At 37.8% G+C, this 20,828-nt stretch overlaps 1 protein-coding gene across 7 annotated transcripts in view; it reads left to right on the forward strand.

The window, feature by feature from the left end:
• pitpnm2 (phosphatidylinositol transfer protein, membrane-associated 2) overlaps nt 1–20,828 on the forward strand; it is a 66,031-nt gene that overhangs the window by 14,764 nt on the left and 30,439 nt on the right. For 5 of the 7 annotated variants that reach the window (XM_081354315.1, XM_081354310.1, XM_081354314.1 and 2 more), the window contains exon 2: nt 9,061–9,254. In XM_081354315.1, the coding sequence (XP_081210441.1) occupies nt 9,177–9,254 (78 nt within the window). In that variant the 5' untranslated portion in view covers nt 9,061–9,176. Of the gene's footprint in view, nt 1–8,106; nt 8,245–8,366; nt 8,503–9,060; nt 9,255–20,828 lie in introns of those variants that run through there. The other 2 variants (XM_081354311.1, XM_081354312.1) reach the window with 2 other exon arrangements.

Consider the following 20,828-nt stretch of genomic DNA (forward strand, 5'->3'; position numbering starts at 1 on the left):
GATATTCATACAACAAAATATTTTAGGGGCCATGAAATTTTTGTGAAAAAAAAAAGCGCTACTGGATTATTAATAATATCATCAATGTTTTTGGAAAAGAAAAAATCTAAAAGGAATATGACTGTCTCAAATAACCCAATCATAGTCAGTAATGTTGGGCTTTGCATTTGGGCTGAAACTGAATAGTGTTCTCATTATAATGTAATATAGGCTATATGGCAGCTGCACATCTTGCACGTATTTTCACGATTAAAGTGATTCCAGGCATCACTGCATGCTTTCAAATCACTTTATTTCATTTTCATGATCAATCGTCGCGGTCACGTCCAAGTCCTCGAGTACTCGTGCTCATCCCTAGTGGTTTCCCTCCAGTTTTTGTTCTTTAGACTTCCATTTACAAGATATATATATATATATGTAAAAAGAAATGTTTAACTTGTTTTGTCGTCCACCAGGTAGATTTCTGATCACTTAGCAAGCACGTTTCTTCTCAACAAGACACATGATGAAGTTACTGAAGGTTAGAGGTTTGTAAAAAATATTAGCAGATGCTGCTAATTGTTTCATTTAAAAAAATTTGATCTAAACTTTGACACATACAAATGAGATAATGGTGTTAATTCTTATGGCAGTGATGCCCATATCAAATAACCTCTTTTGAAACTTCGCTTTCGAGATGTACAAGACTATTTATCATAATAGCCAACAGTTGTAATATTCAAAACACTCCCTTGTTCTTTGTCCTGTTACACAATGTGTCCAAAGCAAAGGAAACCGAAGGAAGTGCTTTGTCTTCGTTGTGTGCTCATGGATTTACCGTTGCATTAAAAATCCTGTTTTATTTTGCCGTGTTCAGTAGTTACGCTGGACCAGTGACGTGGGTCCATGTGCGTTCAGCGCCAGCAAGTGTCAGGCTCCTGTGTCTGCGTAATGGCGGTGTTGAGACGCCAGAGGACTTCAGATCAATTAAATTTAACAAATTGCTGTTGGTAGATAGACGGGTCGGTTAACAGAAACCTGCTGATGGCGGGATAACGGATGAGTGGCGTTGGTGTTCCTTCCTCAGGTCGTCTAAAAGAATGTGAAATGTCAAACATACACAAAGTCCCCAACATGATTCCTGTTTTTGGACATCACATAGTGAGAAATGGATACTACTACTTTTAAGGTTTTAAGTGTGGTAAAAGTGACATTTCTTGATTCATGTTACTAATTAAAATTTGACACTATCGTTCATAAGTACGATTTTTCTTTATCGCTTTTGAAAGAAGTCTCTAATGCTCACCAAGGCTGCATTTATTTGATCAAAAATACAGTAAAAACGGTAATATTGTGAAAAAAATTACAATTTAAAAGAACTTTCCGCATCATTACTCCAGTCTTCAGTGTCACATGATCCTTCAGAAATCATTCTAATATGATGATCTGATGCTCAAGAAACGTTTCTGATCATCACCAATGTTGAAAAAGCTTCATATTTTTGTGGAAACTCAATATCCCTAAAATCAGGATTCCTTGAATAGAAACTTCAAATTAACTTTATTTAAAATATATATTTTTTTAACAATGTAACAAATCGTACTGACCTCAAACTTTTGAACGGTAGTGTAAATATTAAAGAAAATATCTAATATGATAATTTTAAAGGCAAATATGAATCCGTTAAAACAGTATGATGTGGCTATCATTATATCATTGTTACATTATTAAGTAACCATTATTTCAAGAGTTGCCAAGTAATTATTGAAATAATTAGTGTTTAATAATTTAATGCCAGATGAAATTAGCTTCGTCATCATCTTGTTATCATAATAGTTTTTAGTTTCCCTCCTGTAGGCGTTCCACATGAAATCAGATGTCTGAAGCTGCTGCGCTGACTTTCTAACTTGATGCGTTGTCGTAATTGTACACGGCTTCGAGATATGCCCAATCGTGGTGGACGCCAACCTTAAAGAAATCAATAAAGAGCTCTTAGCTTCCCTGCACAGCTTAAGGCAGCACCATATGAAATGTCACGCATATCTAATCTACGGGCCGACCTCACATTAGCACTGTTAAAGTGAATTAATCTCAGAGGTCGATGTGTTTCTGGGAACCGCAGCGTTGCTTTAGTGAGCCAATATTCATCATTGATAGATTTCATTAATGTGAATTATGGTACCAGATTTTATTACGCAAGTTTTTTCCAGTGCAACCTTTGCATTGGTTAAACAAGAACATGTTCTCTCAGATGTTTTTGGTACATGCAAATAATCAAATCATTTAAAAGTTTTGAAAGATTAATAACAGAATGAAATGAGCTCAAACTGAGAGACTGTATATTTGCAAGTTGAAGGTCACTCTGTCTCTTTAAAGTAAAACAAAGTGGCCATTAATGTCTGTAGTTGGGTTAAACATTAGAACACAATGTTCTCAAGAGCTCTGGTTTCTGTCCAGATATCTTTTGCATTTAAAGATCTAGAGATAAATTATGATGTAAAAAACACCTTTTGCATATTTTTGTTTCTTTGGTTGCATCACAATTCACATTCTTTTACTGCACACTAGAAGAATGTACCTTCCGTGTGATTGGAAAGTACATACTAAGTGTTGTAAGACAGTACAGCAGTGGCAGCTTCAGCTCAAATTCCTCATCTTTTTTTAGTTTTTTTGTAAAGAGATCCGGCACAAATTCCACTTCTGTAGGACAAGGGATTGTGGGTAGTGGTTGACCCAATAGGTTTTTCAGTGGCTCATTTTAATATTTAGAGTGCAGGATGGCCGATAAAATGCTGATATAGCCTGAATTATTAAAAATAAATTAAATTAAAAGAACACTTGCATGATATTAACTTAAAAATTCACTAAAATTGTTCCTCCTGTCTAGATATTGATATTTGCCTTTAAAAACCCATCTGTCCACTAACTGTGAGTATTATTAGCTAATAAAGCAAGAATGCATTGCATACTATTTAGGATGGCTAGTTGTAAATTGGAATGATGCCAAAGTCTATGTTGCATTGCATGTGTAAATAATAGTTGATTACTAGCAGGCAGGGATGGAAATGAACTTTTTTGTCCACCGGCCACTGTGGCTGGTGGATTTCAAAATCTACCAGCCACTCAATGTTTTTACCAGCCACTTTCTTGTTTTTAACCGACAATGTGTAACTGCATGTGAAAATTAATACTACAAGATCTACAATACTTAAAGGGATACTCCACTTTAAAATGAAAATTCTGTCATCATATACTCACCCTCATGTTGTTTCAAACCTGTATGAATCTCTTTCTTCTGCTGAACAGAAAGGAAGATATTTCGAAGAATGTCAGTAACCAGACAGTTTCTGGTCTCATTGACTTCCATAGTAGGAGAAAATATATACTATGGAAGTCAATGGGACCCAGAAACTGTCTGGTTACTGACATTCTTCGAAATATCTTCCTTTCTGTTCAGCAGAAGAAAGAAATTCATAAAGGATTGAAACAACATGAGGGTGAGTATATGATGACAGAATTTTCATTTTAAAGTGGAGTATCCCTTTAAGCAGTTTATTTAATCTCAAGTCTCAATGAAATACTGACATTTTCTCTTTCTCTCTTATATATATATTTCTCTTTTTTACCTGGATGTGGCATTTGGATGATTCGTGGTATTTTATGGCTTCCAGTTTTACGTTTTTAGTCCCAACAATGAAACTATTAGGCCCTGTTTACACAAGATCGCTCGCGGGTGAAAACGTAAAAATATTTGATCAGATGTGCCTTTCGTTTAGACGGCGACGGCGTTTTTGGGGCTTAAAAAATCAAAAAAGTGAAACCATCCTCCAGAGTGGAAATCTTAAAAACGCTCCACCGTCGCGTTGGTGCGTTCACACCGGACGCGAATAGCGCGTGAGGCGCGAGTGGTTTCAATGTTAAGTCAATGCAAAGATGTTTTCTCTGCAGACCTCTTAACCAGCTCTTAAAGGGGTGGTTCGGGATTTTTGACATCGGACCTCATTTTTAAGTCAGCCTGGTTGTTATTCATCAGTGGAGAAATTTTTTTTTTTAAATTATCCAGTCCTTATATTTGGATAGTTAGCCGATGCTAGGCTAGCGCGAGTCAAGGGTAGATGTTAGCCAGCCATTAAAAACCGTTTTACCCACTCCACAGTGCACCAAACGCAAATCAATTATAACACTAGACTATCGATGCAAATGTCCGTTGAGAGAATAATGTTAGAAATCAAACTTACCTTTCATCACATTGCATTAGTTATAATTTGTTCCCTGTAATCATAAGCCTTGTCTACAGCAGCAGCGGAGTGATATTGATTACCTAGGCAACCGAGTGAGCCGGTACACACATGTACTGCACACACTGTAGTGCGCTTCTTTTCTGTGTTTACTTTTTGCCGCATTACTAACTGGAGCAAAGTAAAATTCCGCAGCTGCTGAGAAACTAGTTCCTTTGGGATCATTGAGATGAAAGGTAAGTTTGATTTCTAACATTATTCTCTCAACGTACATTTACATCGATAGTCTAGTGTTATAATTGATTTGCGTTTGGTGCACTGTGGAGTGGGTAAAACGGTTTTTAATGGCTGGCTAACATCTACCCTTGACTCGCGCTAGCCTAGCATCGGCTAACTATCCAAATATAAGGACTGGATAATTTTAAAAAAAAAATGTCTCCACTGATGAATAACAACCAGGCTGACTTAAAAATGAGGTCCGATGTCAAAAATCCCGAACCACCCCTTTAACGCCTGCGATGTAACGCCACATTTTCTTTGAAGGTGTGCCTCCTCTATTTTTATTTACCTGCCACGGTGGCCGGTAGGTGAAGCGAATTTACCCGCCACAACACAAAATCACCCGCATTTGGCTGGTGGCGGGTGCTAATTTCCATCCCTACTAGCAGGTCAGAATTAATGCCTGCAGAATTCCACAAAATTGGATCAGCCCTCATTGGTAAACATCAACTCATTCCCCTTTCCCTTGTGTGTTTGTTTAATAAATATTTTGGCTAATTTAATTATGCTTTCAGCTACTAATGAGAGTGTAGTGTTTTAAATGTTTACCTCACCATGTTTAAATTTATTTTGACAATTTTGAAGATTTCCCTCCAAAATCAGTGTGGGAAATGCAATAGATGTTTTAAATATTTTGCCTGAACATGTTTAAACTTGTTCCACTGAATTCCGGTAGATTTCCCTCCAAAATCAGTGTGAGAATTGCATAAGTGTTCAAAGGCTTGAGTCAATTTACGAGGTTGGTGTCATTATGTCCGTTTCAATGACTCCTCCCTGTTCATTTTTTCCCCATTAATTCTCTTTTATTCCATTGATGCTGCGTAATGCTTATTGACAGACCTGCGCTCATATTAAGCTGCAGATGTTCCTCTCTCCACTGACTGAATCTAATAGCTATCAGTCAGTCTGGGAGAGTGAATGCAAACAGGAGGGGGCGGAGCCTCTCATGAGCACAGCAGTTAGTGGGCCGTCCCTGAGCCGCTTTCATCACACCAACTCCAGCCAATCCCATTACAGCCTTTTGCATTTCCATGGCAACAGAGCTTTATAGCCCCACAAGAGGTGGATACAGGCGAAACGGCAGAGAAAAAAGGTTGCAAGTGAGAAGGAGATAAAAAAAGAGACATTTTTTTTTTCCTTCACGTTTCCCTGATGATTTTAACTGGCAGTGTTTGATGGCATCTTCATTCAGACCGGAGGATAAAAAAGCACAACAATGGTGGCAGGATGCTAGAATGCTTCTGTTTGGGAATGGGATTTGGACCGGCTGCTTTCTGTCCATTGATCGGATCAGTTGGATAGACAGCATGATAAGCGGCGTCTAACAGGTAAACCGTCTAAGCTTGGACAGACGTCTTGAATCTCAGTGCCTGGTTCGCGAGTCGCGACGCTACTGATAAACAGGTGTTTCTTGAGAGGACGGAGAGTTCTGAGTGCTCAGTTCAATCTGCATGTTTTGTTTTCCTTCTTTTAGATCCGAGTCTCTAAAGGAATGCTCATCAATCCCACAGTATTTTCACATGCAAATTTTCACATGATGTCTCTGCTGTGATTTTTGGCGTTCTTAAGACCCTGACAGCCTCTCCTCACCTCGCAACTTAACTGATGCACGCCTTGGCGTATTAAGATGGAGGTTCAGGGGGGGTGGGGGGGGTATCTTACACTCAATGATGTCAACATATTTAAGTGTGTGTGCATTACAAATACTGTTAGCTCAGACAGCGTTTCCTCATATGTCTATATTTAGATAAAAACGGGTTCTCTGCTAGTAGGAGTCAAGAGCCTGTTGAAATGTGACATATTACCATGTGGACACTTGACACAAACAAGCGATTACCGTTTTAATTTCTCATCTAATGCTGTATGATAATTAACGTGCCATTAAATGTTATCGCCCCCTTTTTAGTTGCTCACACACTACTGTATTTTGCTTTTAGCTTCCCGAGATGTGCTTAAAAAAGATATCGGATTGTGGTGTCCGTTTGTTTGGACACATCGGTCCTGGGAAAGCGGTCTCAGTGGGGAACTGTCCTCTTATAGGCTCTGTAGACACTTGCCAACAGGAGGAATTTTTAGAAACCCTCCAAACATAATTATGGAAAATTGCATCTGATCCGAACTGCAGTGTGCATGTCTTTTTTTGTTGTTACAGATCGATGACAACACATACTCGAATGTGTTACGGTATTATTTTAACCAGCTGGTGAGAAATAGGATGATAATGCGCTGAAAATCCCTCTTCATAGTCACATATGTCGGGGTTGCGCGACACATCTGACACAAATGAATCCCACAGTGTTTTAAAAAGCCACTATTGGGGATCCGGGTGGCGGTGGTGTGGCATCCAGACTAACTGGTTTCAGTGGGAGTGAAAATGTCATCCGTAATGTTCTTTGAAGTATAGGTAGATGTCTCGCAGGCTTGTATTGTGGCATCTGCCTCTGGCATGCAGCAGAACGTCTTAGGCCTTCATGATAGTTATCTTAGTGCATTTGACTGATATTTCAGGTCTAGCCACAAGCCCAGAGTAGCTGCAATCCCTAGTTCAGGACCAAAATGCACCAGTGCTGGCAGCTGTGACTCACCAGCGGTGACCATTACAGACTTGTTTTTAGTCTCGACAATCACTTCCAGCTGTGACCTTTTATCGCCTGTCCTGTGGAAGAATGACAAAACCACAGATATTCGGATATTTACATGCGAAAAGAGAAAAAATGCTAAATAATTGTTTGTCATGCTTTTGTTTTTACTTTGTATGTCCTTTCTTAAACACTGAACTATTCTATTTTATATCCTTAATTTAAATTCGCATTTGTGTCGTTCCAAACCAGCACTTCTTGTTTTTGTTTTTTTATTTGTAGCACAAAAGGAGAAGTTTTGCAGAATATCGCAGCTGTTCTTTTCCATTCAATGAATGCATACAGTGACCTGAAAATGTAATTTAATTGTTAGTTGTGTTGCTTCATATTTTAGTGGAAACCGTGATACATTTCTTTTTCTTTAGGATTCTTTGATGAATAGACGGCTCAAAAGAACATCTTTTATTTGAAATAGAAACCTTTTGTAATGTCATTTTCATTCATTTAATCCGTCTTTGCTGAATAAAATAATTCAGTTCTTTAACAAGTAGTGTACTTTTAGCATTTACATTTTAAATATTTGTAAATGTTTAAAAGTGTTTTTTTTTATTATTATTTTTATTTTAATGTTTTTAAATTAAAAACAATATCAAAATGAGTAAACAATGACTATTTAAATTTTTTGGTAAACTATGTCTTATAATTTCCTATAATAATACCTAAGCTCTAGGGTATCCTGGAATGAGGCAGTGGTGATAAACAGTAGTTTGGTCTCTAACCTTTCCTTTTGTGAGCCTTTGATTATTGTTACTATTTTTAGTCTCGTCGAGGGTCCAGCCAATCTATGGTAATTGTGTTGAATGCTTCCTTTTCACCAGGGGCAAGACAGCGCAATCACAGCGCAATCCTTTTTAACTGCAAGTGTGTGTGACGTAACCGAGCCATACAAGCTATTTATAGACCAAATAGCACGATATTTTTCGTCATGGATGCCATTTTTAGCTCTGACAGCTGTTGCACCTAACATGGCCCCTCCTGGGAGCCCTGAGATGGTCGCTTAGTCGATGGTTGCCGATTGTTTATGAGTCTTATGGTGTTTGTGTTTACACCAGCTCACCTTTCTGCTCACACACACACAACTGTCTGCTTACCTCTCAGGGAAGAGTTGGGTAAGTTGTCCGTGGATAATCCGTCTTACACTAAGCGGCCTGTGTCATGTGACACACCCTGTGGATCGGCAGGAGAGTTACGGTGTCTGCCGGACCTCGGTGTCATCAGCAGGTGGATTTACGTTTCTTACGGCAGCCGAAGGTCAAAACGAGGCCCCTTGTGTTTTGTTTCTGGAAATCGCTTGCATAGATGTCATTCGCAGACTGTTGGATTCCATTGCAGCGCTTCTGCCGTACATTACGCTGTATTTATTAATGGCGAGTTGGTTGCGCTGCATGTTTTTCAGATCACTATGTCTGAATACATAATGCCTGTGATTATACAGAACATCTGCTGGTTTTGGGTTTTGTGAGTGATTAGGAAGTAATATGGAATATGCTACTTTGTAAACAGAGAAATACACCGTTTTTAATATGCATTTTAATTTTAATGATGCTTTACCATTGTTTTTCTACATATAGAGAGAGAGAGCAAAAGCTAAACTGAACAGAACTCAGTGTCACTGCTTCTTCAAAATGAAACAAAATGCTGTATTTTTAATTTTATATTTTTGTCTTGTTTTCCTGTTAATATATCTCAACGTCCTTCATACAACATAATTTTACTCAAAAAGCAAACTTGCATAAGAAAATCAAGTTTCTTTTTTGTTTTAAGCATTTAAGCAAATCTTGCTAAACGTATGCGGTTTATGGTGAAGATTATGTTTTGATATTTTCTCTGGAGAACCATATTAAGCAACACTGAAGTTAAAAACGCAATCCCCTGGACATCCGTAGATGATTTTCAAGTCTGATTTGCCTGTGTTTTCTCCCCAGGTCTGAGAATGAGCTCGGCTCCTTCTCTCTGATGCACTCGAGCTAAGGGCCGTCCTGGTGGATTTGCCCCTGACCCAGCGGAGCGTTTCCAGCGCCAGCCCCGCTCCACGCCCATCATGCTGATCAAAGAGTACCGCATCCCCATGCCCATGAGCGTCGAGGAGTACCGCATCGCTCAACTCTACATGATTCAGGTTTGCTCATGGTTTTATCTTGCATTAAAGCAGTAGAATATTCTGCCATTATTTACTCGGCTTCACAATGATGTTCATAATGACCACATCTGACAAGCTCCAAAATGAGTTCAAAAACTCCATAAAAGTAGTTTGTACAACTTGTGGGCTACATTCCAATTTGTAATGTAATAACAAAATATGATATATAATTAACAGTATGATGCAAATAATAAATAAGTTATATGCAACATTTTAAATTATCTATCAAAAATATCCAACATCAAAGATCTCACATCAAGTATGGTGACTTATTATAAGGCTTGACGTCAATAACGTTTGACTGTGAGACACACAGGAACCAACGACGTCTAATCTGGGCCATATTTTGAGATCTACGCTAAAATTGGTCTGCTCTAGGGCTGTGTAAAAATATAGATTTCTCAATTTTAGTCATCCTCATTTTTATGAACCGTTATCGATTTTTTTTTTTTTTTTTTTTTTTTGATCCCTAAAATATTTTTTTTTAGTCTTGCTGTTTTCAGTTGATAAATGAACAGAACTTCGTATCGTGCCTCCCATCCAATAAATCCCAATAAGCTTTGCAACTTTTAATGTGAAACAAAGTCGTTCAAATTCTGTCCATTTTATTGCAAAATTCGAACTATCTTTAATGTGGCGCAACAGATCGCTGTTAAAACCTCAGAGCGGATCATCACTTCCTCTTTACTACAAGTTATAGCATGAAATAAACATGAATGAACATCAGGAAAAGATGCAGTACAACTTACCGAAATCCGTGTCTTGTCTCATGTAATTGCTCAATCAGTTTTTTAACTGCGGAAAGATGTCAAGATGTTTGTTTGTTTGTTTGTTTTTTTCAGAAAAGCCATTCAGTCTCCATAAACTCGATAGTTAGCCAGAAAAATAATTCTAGAGAGGAGCGTTTTGCTAAATATTTGCGTGTATATTGCATATTCATTGTCATTATACTCAACCTGTTCCTCAACATTTAATGTATGAATAAATCCATACAATTTTTGACAGCCACCATTTCAATTTATATTAGTTTAAAAAAAACAAATTGGTTTAGAAACATTATCATGTAATGATAAAGTTGGTATTATAATTTTTTATTAATAAAACTTATTTACCAGATGAAACTCTGTCTATGGTCTCTAAATGAATGGTTTATTACAGCATTAGTTTTTGCCATGTATTGTATCTGATATATATCCAAATTATGAAATAGAATTGCAAGCTTGTAAATCAAAATCGTATCGTATTGAATCGTGAGATTTGTGCCAAGATTCAGCCCTACTCTGTTCCTCACAGGAAATCATCGTACAATTTCAGAGGACTTATTTTGAGTCACTCTGATTATTTTTTAATGTGCTTTTTTTTTTAGCCTATTTGAAGCTTGACAGACATGGTCACTATGAACCATCGTGTGGAAAAGAGCTGTGTGAATCTTCTTTTGTGTTCAATGGAAAAAAAGAACAGCCTGTGGGTTTGGAACGACAAAAATGGCAGAATTTTTATTTTATTTTTGGGTTTTCCTTTTAAGCACGTCACGCACTTCTGTTGTTTCTGTGAAGTGCGTAACGTTCAAAAAGATGTGACTCACAGCTGGCTTGCTTGGTGTTTCCTTTTTGAAACACGCTCTACTCTCTGGGTCAAACGCAGTGAAACTAACATGCATGTTTGAATCATTCAGATATATGATGCACACATGCAATTTTTACAGAACAAAGATGGTGCTTCACGTCTCGTACCTCAAGTCTATTTTTGACAACAACAGTTTCACAAGCTCTAAATATTTGACTAAATCTGGCCCGTGATCCCCTGAGAGAGGATGTCAGACGGGTTGTGGGTGCTGGCGAGGCAGGAAGCACCTTACGCATCGTGCTGATGCCGAAACCACCGTGGAAAAGCGCTGATGCCAAGAATCAATATGCACCACTGCGATGTGCTACTGTAGATGTTGGGAGTGTTTCTAGAAGGGCAAATGTTGTGAACTTACTGTGGTCTGAACCATGGCATAGTTGCCCAGAATGCACTGTGCTAAGCTAAAAACAAAACAAAAACAAAGATGGCGAACAATTCGAAAGTAATGTTGAATAAGTGTGCTTTTCAGTAGTTCAATGTAATAGGGCTTTATGATTAATCAAAGTAAAACCGTAATTATTAATAATTGGTTGTTTTCAGCAAAAGAGAAGCTTTAAGATTTCCCTTATAAAAGCTTGTAATATTTAAAAATAAAAAAATTAAGATAACCATAATTATTAGTATTGCAAGTTTACAGTATACTGTATTATTTTTCTTAAATACTATTTTTTTATTTTACAGTCAAATATTGCAATATGACTTTTGTTTAATATTTTCATTTTGTAATTATTTTACAGTATTTCACAGTATTTTAAATTTATAGTCACATTGATATATAACCACAAAATGTTTGGCCCTACAGACAAGCACAGAAAATCTAAAACTTTTTTTAAGATTGCAATTTTTGTCAGAAAAAGTGCAATTAGAGATTTCCCCCAAATTGTACAGTTCTACACTGTATTTAAAATAGGGTGTTTTACCCAATACATGTGAATGCTATGCCGTTTTTATACCTTTAGACTATCGTGGCAATAGTTTGTGGTCCACAAAGCTGCTGGTTTTCATAAAGCGTTCATCAGAGCTGTGTCTAGTGAAACGTTTGGGTGAAATATAGAGAACTAGCACGTCTCCAGCGTGCTCATATTGTTCTTCAAGCTCACAGTGAGGTTACGGCCACAGATCTAACTGAGCTTCCACCCACATTGCTCTGCTTTCTCTGAATGGTCTTATAAGGTTAATTAGCAGTCTGTCAATGCAGCTGCCGCTCAGTGTTGTTGTCAGTGAGGTATTAAGCAAACGGCCCCTATAGACAGCCAGGACGTTACTATCCAATTGCAGCAGGCATGCTAAATTTAAGCACTTGTGCTGTTAAAATCAGTGGACATCAGAATCGAGCCTAAGCGATGTTGACTCGCATAAGACTTGAAGTCCTTAGGGAACGAGTGTCTAATTAGCAGATTTCTAAAAGCGTGAGTCATCGAAAGTGTGAAGTAGCGGCGCCCATATGACTGATGGTTGAATCGTTTAGGTTTGGCATAGAGATTTGAAGTTTTAAGCCAATTAGCACGTTAAATCTGCATCTAAAGAGAACATTTGTGTCCTCTTCCTTGTTAAAGTTAGTTTCACATGTTTATTTGGATTAGTTTAGGCGTACTTTCCAAGTCCTGCTTTTTATAAGCTCCATCTGTTGACATGCCGTCGCAGAGTTCCCCTAATGAGTGTGCGGTGGGCACACACACGGTTCGGCATGCTCGTACACTGTCAGAGTGACCCCGCTGATGTAGTATTAAACCGGTGTGTGTGTGTGTGTGTGTGTGCCCATGCTTCCGATTACAGCGAGAAAGCCTCATGTTACCCGGCAGAACTCGGGTCAGAAACCGTGAACAGATGTTCAACGCTGGTGGAAATATAAACAAAACTAGTTCCACTGTGGAAGGTGTGAGGTGGTTTTTGGTGTGTGAGATACACCAAAGATGAGTTATTCACTTCATAAGCCAGTGTGTGACATCTAGGGCTGGGCGATATGGCCAAAAAAATTATTACTATTAAATTTTTTATATCAGTCGATATTGATAATTATCACAATAAATGTCAAAGCTTTATTTCTTTCAAGTTTAAAGGCAGATCTTTGCTCCTAAGACCTTTTAAACTACTAGTTTTAAGCTACTCTTTATTGTCAGAACTTTCTTTAGACTGTTCCAGTAATTTTTTTCTTAACAAAATAAATATCTTAATAGAAAAATTTATTTCTTATTTTAGTTTTCTGCATGTTCTAATGGTTGATATTGTTTTAAATCATGAAACAGGTTTGTTTTGCTTGACTTTCCGTGTCTTCAACACAGTTTGCAGTGCAGGCTGCAATATTAATATTACATGTTTTGTCTCAGAAATGCAACAATTTTTATCAAATCGTAATAGATTTTACAGATATTACTGTTTTTGTTAATGAACGTAAATTTACAGCAGCATCCTAACTCAAACTACTACTAGAACATTTTTTCGGGGGTAAAATTTGAGTTTTATTAAAATTAACCATTGGTCTTCCATAGTAGCGTACATTTAGATCATGATAACAGCAGCTAAAACCACACATATAGCACCTCACTACCAATGTAAAATGTAACTATATATGGTTTCTATGGTATTTGTAGCCTAAATACAGTTACTGTAGTATAAAAATGCTATAGCTTAATCACAAAAAATACTGTAACTATATTCCATTACTCCTTTAATACATGTCCACATTAATAATATACTTAAATTCGATATGAATATCCCAAATTTCTGCCACAATACCATGGCACAGTTACTGTTACTACAGTAAATCCATGGTAAATGATGGTGATTTGTAGATTGAAAAGCCTTCTGACTGCATCGTTGCGCACAGTGTTTCTCCGGTTTGTCAGCACTGCTTTAAACTTGTTTAAATCACAGACACATTTGTGTTCTTCACTGAATTCAAGAACTTTTCACTGATCTCACAGCGATGTTTAGTGGTCACATGATCGAGACCGTTCAGTGAGTAAACGCATCCACTCTTGTAAGCTCGCGCCACACGGTTCAAACGTGTAGTGCTGTTTCGTTCCGCTTTTGTCGCATAAACATTGCATCAAGCATTTATCAAACTCTTGTTATCGTTTTATCAAGGAAAATTAAATCGCAATAATTATCGTTAGCGTTTTAACACCCGGTCCTAGTGTCATCCGAGTTAAGTCACACCAGTGTGTTATGGATTTAGATTGCAATCAAATTAGGCCATATCATGGATATTACAGTGATTTGAAGTAATGTATATAAAATATATGTAGATTAATGTTTCTATTTATATAAATTGTTTTAGCAAAAATATAGAATAATGTTTCTTTTATACATTATATATGTTTATATATTACAATATATTGGTGTATTTGTACATATAAATAAAACTATTGAATACTATTCTTTCTTGTTTCATTTAATAAAAAAGTGTTGGAAAACATCTTTTGCCTCTTTTTTAAAAATGTAATTCTGATCACATTTTAGATTAGGGTCCAATTCTCACTGTTAACGAACTATTTACTACGACTTTTGCCGCAATAAACTTCTATTTACTATTAATAGTTAGTAAGGTAGATGTTATGTTTATGTATTGGGTGGTCAAGCAGAATAATGCATTAATATGTGCTTTAATAAGTACTAATAAACAGTATCCTAGTAATATGCATGCGAATAAGCAACTAGAGAGAATTGGACCCTAAACTGAAGTGTTCCCATCCTTTTGGCAACGGTGGCTTGGTTTTGGTTGAAATGTATAAAATCACCCTTTTAAGCCATTTCAATGCAAGCTCATAATTATACTGAGATTGTCAAGAATACTGTCAGCTTTGTTCTACACACCAGCAGGAATTTGTCTTTCCAAAGCTTCCGTCACAGCAGCATCACTCTTCCCGCTGTATCTCTCGCTCTCCTGTTTTCTCTTTCTCTCCCCTCCGGTCAGACTCCCTCCTCTGCAGCGTCACAGCTGAGCTGCGGTTGCCATGGAGACCTGTGACATCAGCCGGAGCGTGGCGCTCACTGCAGTCATTTGTTTGCGGTGCGAGAGGGAGAGGTCACGATGATGCAGGCCTGTTGCCAGGGCAACTTCACTCCCGTGATTTCTGCTCTCCGCAGATGGGCAGCGAAGGTGCATCGCGACGAGGTTAAACCTCTCACATGATGTTGGCCGTCCGTGTCCATATAGGGCAACGTTTGCTTCTCGCTCGTCCACGGAGATGCTAAATTAAGGGTAGAGCTGAGCGCGGCTTCGGAAAGAAATCGGGATATTTTGAGGGGCAAATCCCAGGTGGTAAATTTCAACTGGAGAGCTGGAAATCTCTGTGGATGCTCCTTTTAGGGCCTAGTCATTTTTTCATTTGAATTAAAGTCATCCATGTGAAATATGTAATTAGCTAGAGTGCACAGGAATCCTGCCAGGGAAAACTTTAAGCTTTCTATCAGTTACGGTAGTTGCAACACAGCTCTTGGTGCCAACGTCCATTTTATCGTCTTCATTATGACCTCTCAGCAGTTATTGGCCTTTCTAATGTATTCAGTTTGCATTATTTTCGTCATAAACTATGAGTGAACTGCTTTCTCAGCATAAAAGTACCTTTTGTACCATCAGTACTACCTTTGTAAAAGAAATGAATCCCCACTAAATTATTATTATTATTATATTTCAAGCATTTGAGAGACTAATTCTTTCAAACTAGGTTATTTAAAAGTGATTTTCTATCAGCTGTCTGTGTCTAACCAGTACATAATGTGATCATCAAGTGATCGATCATGTTCAGAATCTGAATATGAGAGGCTTAGTGTGTTTCAGTACCAGAGTATCAGTGTAGTTTATCCAGTCTAGATGCACAAGTTTAAGCATCAATGAATTTGAAGTATTAAACTTATTTATGTTACTCATCCCAGACATCACTGATTCGTCAAATGATGAATATCATAATTGAATTGCACAAGCAAGATCATCGTCTCTTCTTGTGTGGTTTGTTGCTTCACTATTGTGAGTTCATCTCATACATCTGATAGAGTGCAAACTCGACAAAAGTGAAGGAAACCGCAGCGAGGTTAAAACCATTGCACTGAAAAACTGGTTCTCAACTGGTGAGTCGTGACCTAAAATCAGGTCTGATAGGGTCGTGATTAGAGGGGATAAAACAATGCTAAATTCAACTGTGCTTGTTGAACATAAGCAGTTCATTATTATTTATTAATAAGTAGGACTGCACGATTAATCAAAATAAAACCTAAATCCTGATATGGATTAGTGCGATTATCTAATTGCAAAGACTGCATATATCGTAGTAAAGCGTTGTGTCCTTACGCGTGAGCTTCTCATTATTCGCTGGTGTTTCCAGCGGCTCGGTTTAGAGTAAATGCTGCTCCACATCAACCCCACCTCTGCATGTCCTCTGAGTTTGGGTCAATTTAACATGTATTTGGGAAGCAACAGGCGACAACCTTCTTCACAAACTTGTAGCGCTCTCCTTGCGGTTTTCTGTTAAAAATAAGTTTGATGGTTTAAAGGCGCTGTATGTATTTTTTCACTATACTAAAGGATAAAGATACCATAATATGTTTGCATATATTGAGGAAACATGCTAAGTTCACATACTCTTCTACAGTTATTCTTCCAGTTATTTTTTAAATGTGAGTTTCCAGGCTGGAATGTTTGTTATCGTTTTGGTCTGTGATGCTGCACGTTGCCAATTTGCCAATTTTAATTGTCCATTGTGCTCATTCCTGTTGCGTGTGCTCAAACTGGCAACCCGTGCGAGCGCCGTCCAGTCTGAGGAGCAGGTGGCGGGAGAAACGGGCGGGCGTTCGCAGATATTTTGAATTGGACTGCAATACCTATTTCGACCACTAGTTGTCATTCTTACATACTGCACCTTTAACATTTGAAAATGAAGAAATTTTGTTATGAAATTTGGCACACAGATAGAGAACAGTCTGAGCATTAACCACAGCAATTTTGCTGTATCTAACTTAATCCCTCTAGCGCCACCAACTGTCCAAATTTGAACTTACATTTATGCTAGTAACTTCTGAACCGTAAGAGCTAGAAACAAAATTCATAATTTTTCAGTCGTCATTTTCCGTCGTGAAAATGTTTTCGCCACTCCTAGACGATTTGTATATGATTTCGATATTAAATGCTTTTTGATAAACCCAGCAGTTCTCAAATAACGTGTGAACGAATTCAACAAAGAGCACACCAAATGAATACGAGGCTGTATCTCTGCAATGCTTTAGCATATTGAGACGAGTCTTGGTACATGTCATCACAAGCATGACCTGAGGTTACATACACTGTAATTTATGCACGCATTAGTGTATCCTTACAAAAATTGGCATGTGTCATCGGGACCATGTCAAAAGTTTTCGCAACAGCGCCACCCTCTGGTCAAAATTCATAATGAAATTTCAAAACATACTAATAACTTTTGATTCATTTTGCCTGTTTTAATGAATCTGGTCTTGATAGATTTCTTGAGTCATACAGAGAACAATGATACCCATTATGCCATATTCAATCAAACTTGTTATCTGCCATTTTGAATTTCTTTGAAAAGCTAGTTTTTCCAATTCGTCCTATACTGTGTGTCTGATTTTCACCAAATTTGGCTCAGATCATCTTCAGACCATGAAGGCAAAATGTTATTAAAAGCACAGTGACCACACCATAATAATTTGATTACAGCCACCTATTGGTCAAAACTGATAAGTAATGAAAGCGTATTACTAGTAATTGTATTAATGATTTTTAAGCCATTTTGCATAAAATAATCTAAAAAAAATGTAATTAATTTAACTGTCATTTTTGGTCTGATGCTCCAAGCCATGCTTGCATGACTTATTTTGCCTTTTTGTGCTTTACCCTGATAATTAATGCTTGCAATTATTACTATTATTATTATTTTATAGCCATATTAATATAAAATCACAAAACAAATTGTGCAGTCCTACAAACAAGCACAGCAAACATTAAAAATGTTTTTTTAATTGAATTTTTAATCCCAATTCTTATCAGAAAAATGGCAATTAGATTTTTTTTCCCCAAATCGTGCAGCCCTATTAAAATGATCATGTTTGTTTTTAAGGACAATTTTGTTACTTTTTGTACAGTGTTGTTGACAATTTTGGTGCTAAATCAAAATCACTTGACAAGCAACACTCTGTATTGATACAAAATCGTGGGGGAAAAACATTGCAATATAATTTTACTGCACAGCCTTATGGTGTCAAGACCACACTTCTCTAAGGTGTGTGTGTGTGCGTGCATGCATGCATGCATGTGTGTACGCGGGATTAATTGTAGCGAGTGTGGGGCCTGATGCCATCTGTCAGCACCATAATGAAGTGCTGGCGACTCCACGCTGGGAGGATGAGCAAAAACAGATACCCCAGCCCGTTCCCTCTCCCGCCTGCCATTTGTCTGTCTGTCCACACCTCCAGCTGCTGACAGCTCACCTCTCTAACTAGAAGACGTGATTGGTCCGTTTCTTCCTGCTCTGCACATGTGAGCTACAGACCTGCGGATACCTTGAATGGGCTCCAGCTTCACAAGCATTATGTGGAATGTGTTGGTCTGGTGTCAGTCCTGACTAGGGATAGGTATCATTAAGGTTTTTACTCTTACCGATACTGCTTATCGATCTGGTACTTTAACGGTAAATTAAGAACATAATTAAGATTGCTTTATAATCTGAAATGTAAAATATCTATAGCAAAAGAAACGGCAATGTTTGAACAAAACAAATATAAAACATCCATTTGTAAATGGACCAGTTTGCAGGCATTTGTGTTTTATATGCATAAGATACAATAAGAAAAATAACTAAGAAACAGGATACAAATGAAATACAGTGCTTTAATTTCAGGAATGTCTACTAACATTACTGTTCAGGTAAGTAATATGGCCTACAATCATTATTAATCAAATCTACAATAATTGCATAGTTTTCACAGGAAAGTATAAAGTATAACGTGCTTGTCTAAAGTATAATTTGTTTGTCTAGTTGCGGTGCGTTTTCGGAGCGCACACACATAAAGCCTTGAAATTGGAAATGGCGTCTTGTGCATGGATTATTGTGCTTTTAATAGCTCTTATTATTATCAAACACGTCCCGCAATTTAGCAACTGTAGAGTGCATTTTACAACGATCACCGATTGTGCTGATTCTGACGTATGGGTTTTTAGGGAGGAATGAATGCGCACCGCTGTGAAGAGAATGAAGCTTATTAGTTTGACCTCAAATATCTTCTTTTTATAATCTTTGGAAGCCATAATCGAAATCAAAAATAAAATTGGATTAATATTAATATGCCCTAAAGTGTAACCAGACTCTGTAGCTCAGCGACAGCAGAACCAGTAACGTCTATTGATACTGCAGTCTTTCATAGTTTAGCGCCGGGGCTCATTTAATGGATTTCAGTACCCATCCCTAGTCCTGACAGTGCAGTCTGTGAGTTTGACAGAAAGAGAGAGAAGCAGCTGTCTGACATTGAGATATGCACGGCCGCTATTCCCTTGATGGCACGGGCCTGTGCTTTTAAAATGGAAATGTATTGCTCACCACGTATCCGGCGATTGAGGACGAATTAAAAACGCCTGAAACTGAGAGACCAAGAGCGATCATTTCTCAGGCGTCTCGGCTGCGAGACAGTTTGGCACTTGCTGAGCACGGGCTGATGTTGCTCCTGTAAGCAGTTTTCAGAGCTTTCTGCTGCTTGTGTTTCCTCGTGTCGTGTGCCAGTCAGGATTGTTTGAAATTCAGGATCAAAGAATATTAAAACTTTCTTCGTCTCTAGAACAAACTTCACGTTAATGAAGGTCTTTAAAGGGGTGGTATAATGCCCCTTTTTACAATATGTAAAATTAGTCTCTGTTGTCCCCAGAGTGTGTATGTGAAGTTTTAGCTCAAAATACCACACAGATCATTTTTTACAGCATGCTAAACTTGTCCCTTTTTGAGGGTGAGCAAAAACGTCTCGTTTTGTGTGTGTCCCTTTAAATGCAAATGAGCTGCTGCTCCCGGCACAGAGGGCGGAGCTTCAAGAGCTGTGTGTATACGTGTGTGTTTGCAGCTCTGATTACCTCACGCAGACACGAACTAAAATGTCAGAAACTGTTCTGCCTTTTATGTTTAAACTGGAGTCAGACGATGATGGAGAGACTCAAGAAGAAGTGACAACATGTAGAATGTAATAGGATGTTTCTGAATGGTTAGTTGATGAATTTATGTTGCTGATGTGGAGTTCAAGTCTTTGATCAGCATATTCTGTCATGATAATCTATAAAATTGCTTGTGTAGGAACTGTTGTAAGATGCCCGCCCACAGAGTGACATGCTATTGCATTTGTGTTACGTACTGTATTGCATGTGAAAAGACAGATGTGACAGCTTGAGCGGACTCACAAATGTGCAAAAAGCATCTTCCTTTGCTTTGAACTTTGAGCGTTGTAACTTTTCAGATGTTGTTTATGCTCAAACAGCAACATTACACACTAACTAAAGTTAGAAAAGTGAAATCATAATCAACCACCCCTTTAAATAAGCGTTGTCACCTTTTAATCCCACTATCATCTTGATAATGCAGAGTCATGGCTGATGGGATCTGTGTGGCCATCTGCCCTGCGAGTGTGCCAGCTCCACTGGCCTGTCATCATCCATCTTTTATTTAAACATAGAGGACGCATAATAATTACATAATTACACCTACATTCATGTTAATTAGTCTAAATAGAAATGTAAAAAAAAATTGCTGTACAGAATTAAAACTGATTTCTAACACTGTGATCCAACTTTTATGTTCACTTTCAGGGGCCCGGGACACAGTTTTAAGGGGAGACACTCCCTGTTATTTAGGCTTTTCTATAGTAGATTTAAGTGGGCCAAACTTCTCCTTGATGGCTTCACAAGTAAGTTGATATGCCATTAGCAACCAGATGCTTCCA

This window comes from Scardinius erythrophthalmus (genome assembly GCF_964197995.2).
Source record: "Scardinius erythrophthalmus genome assembly, chromosome: 23".
Classification (NCBI taxonomy): Eukaryota; Metazoa; Chordata; class Actinopteri; order Cypriniformes; family Leuciscidae; genus Scardinius; species Scardinius erythrophthalmus.